General features: G+C 39.1%; 1 protein-coding gene across 2 annotated transcripts in view; it reads left to right on the forward strand.

Moving 5' to 3' along the window:
* Positions 1-1,516, forward strand: part of Insig2 (insulin induced gene 2) — a 26,101-nt gene that overhangs the window by 24,137 nt on the left and 448 nt on the right. The window contains exons 4-5 of one of the 2 annotated variants that reach the window (XM_028771470.1): positions 323-501; positions 678-777. In XM_028771470.1, coding sequence (XP_028627303.1) covers positions 323-501; positions 678-777 — 279 coding nt within the window. The remainder of the gene's footprint in view (positions 1-322; positions 502-677; positions 778-1,516) is intronic. The other variant, XM_028771471.1, reaches the window with a different exon arrangement.

Here is a 1,516-nt window from a genome sequence, read left to right on the forward strand (position 1 = left end):
CCTCCCCCCCCCAAAGGTGTGTTCTTTCAGCTATACTAGCCAAAGTTCACAGTTACATGCTTAGCTCTAAAGGCATGTTCTAAAGAGTACCTGACTTTGCAATTAGGAATGTGTATAGCCTATTTTTTTTTCCCATATCTGTTACAAGAAGGTAGGATCTGTTAATGCCCTCTGTATGTGGTGTTTAGACATAGTTTTATTGGTGCCTAACGTCGTGTGTTGTGTTGAAGGTTGAGGACTCTCCAGCAGGAACAGATTCTCTTCATTTTAGAGATGTGAACTGTTAATGTCACTGGCTTCTTTGTTTCTGATGGCTCCTTAGCACTGGTCTCAGAAAGTAGACTTCGACAACAACTTCCAGTTTTCCCTCACACTGGCTGCACTGTCAGTAGGACTGTGGTGGACTTTTGACAGATCTAGAAGTGGTTTTGGCCTTGGCGTTGGGATTGCTTTCTTAGCAACCGTTGTCACCCAACTGTTAGTCTACAATGGTGTTTATCAGTAAGTATTGTTCTTGTCGCCTAGTTGCTATGTAAATCAGCAATAACAGCATTCAGAATTGAGAGTCTCAGTGGGTTTAGCGGGTTTAATATACAGACTCCCTTACCTTCATTATGCTTGTTTTGAGTGCCCTTGTCCTAGCTCTGTGGGGTATTGAACTATTTCTATTATTCTAGATACACATCTCCAGATTTTCTCTATGTCCGTTCTTGGTTGCCATGTATATTTTTTGCTGGAGGCATAACGATGGGAAACATCGGTCGTCAACTGGCAATGGTAAGCTGAGGCCCATACAGTGTGTGGATTGCTTGACACTGATTCTCAAAATGACCATCACTCAAGGGAAAGCATTGGCAAAAATAGTGTTCCTTGAACTGTCTTTTGCACTTTAATTGAAATAACTCATTAGGATGAATTTAATCTGAGGAGTATTAATACTTGAAGAACAACAAGAGAGAAAAGGAAAAATAGGTTATGAGTAGGGTGGTAGAATTTGGTGACTGTATTTGACACTTAGCTTTTGTTGTTTTGTTTTTATTAGTTTACAGTTTTTCATTCTATAAACAAAGAACTTTTTTTTTTCTTGAGACTAGGACTCAAGTAGCCCACCTGCCCTTGAGATGCCCTTATGTTTTTTGGTCCTCCTGCTTCTTCCTCTTGAGTGCTGAGATTGTAGGCCTGCACCACTACACCTGGATTATGGGGTACTGGGGATTGAATCCTGGTTTTCTTGTCAACTGAGCCATACCCTCAGCCCCTAGAAAAAAAGGACACTTAAAAACAAAAAGGGCACAATATACATCATATATGTTGGTAGCTATTCTTTTAGAATATTGTTTTAATTATGATCCTTTACATTGTTACATAGAGTGATTTGAAATAATGACTAGAATTCAGCTTTATCCTAAGTTCATGACTTGCTCTTGGCTGACCTCTGAGCACAAAAGAAACACACTGTGCCCATTATATATGTTATGTTATGTTATGTTATGTTATGTTATGTTATGTTATGTTA

Source organism: Grammomys surdaster, unplaced genomic scaffold (assembly GCF_004785775.1).
Source record: "Grammomys surdaster isolate TR1022 unplaced genomic scaffold, NIH_TR_1.0 208, whole genome shotgun sequence".
Lineage (NCBI taxonomy): Eukaryota > Metazoa > Chordata > Mammalia > Rodentia > Muridae > Grammomys > Grammomys surdaster.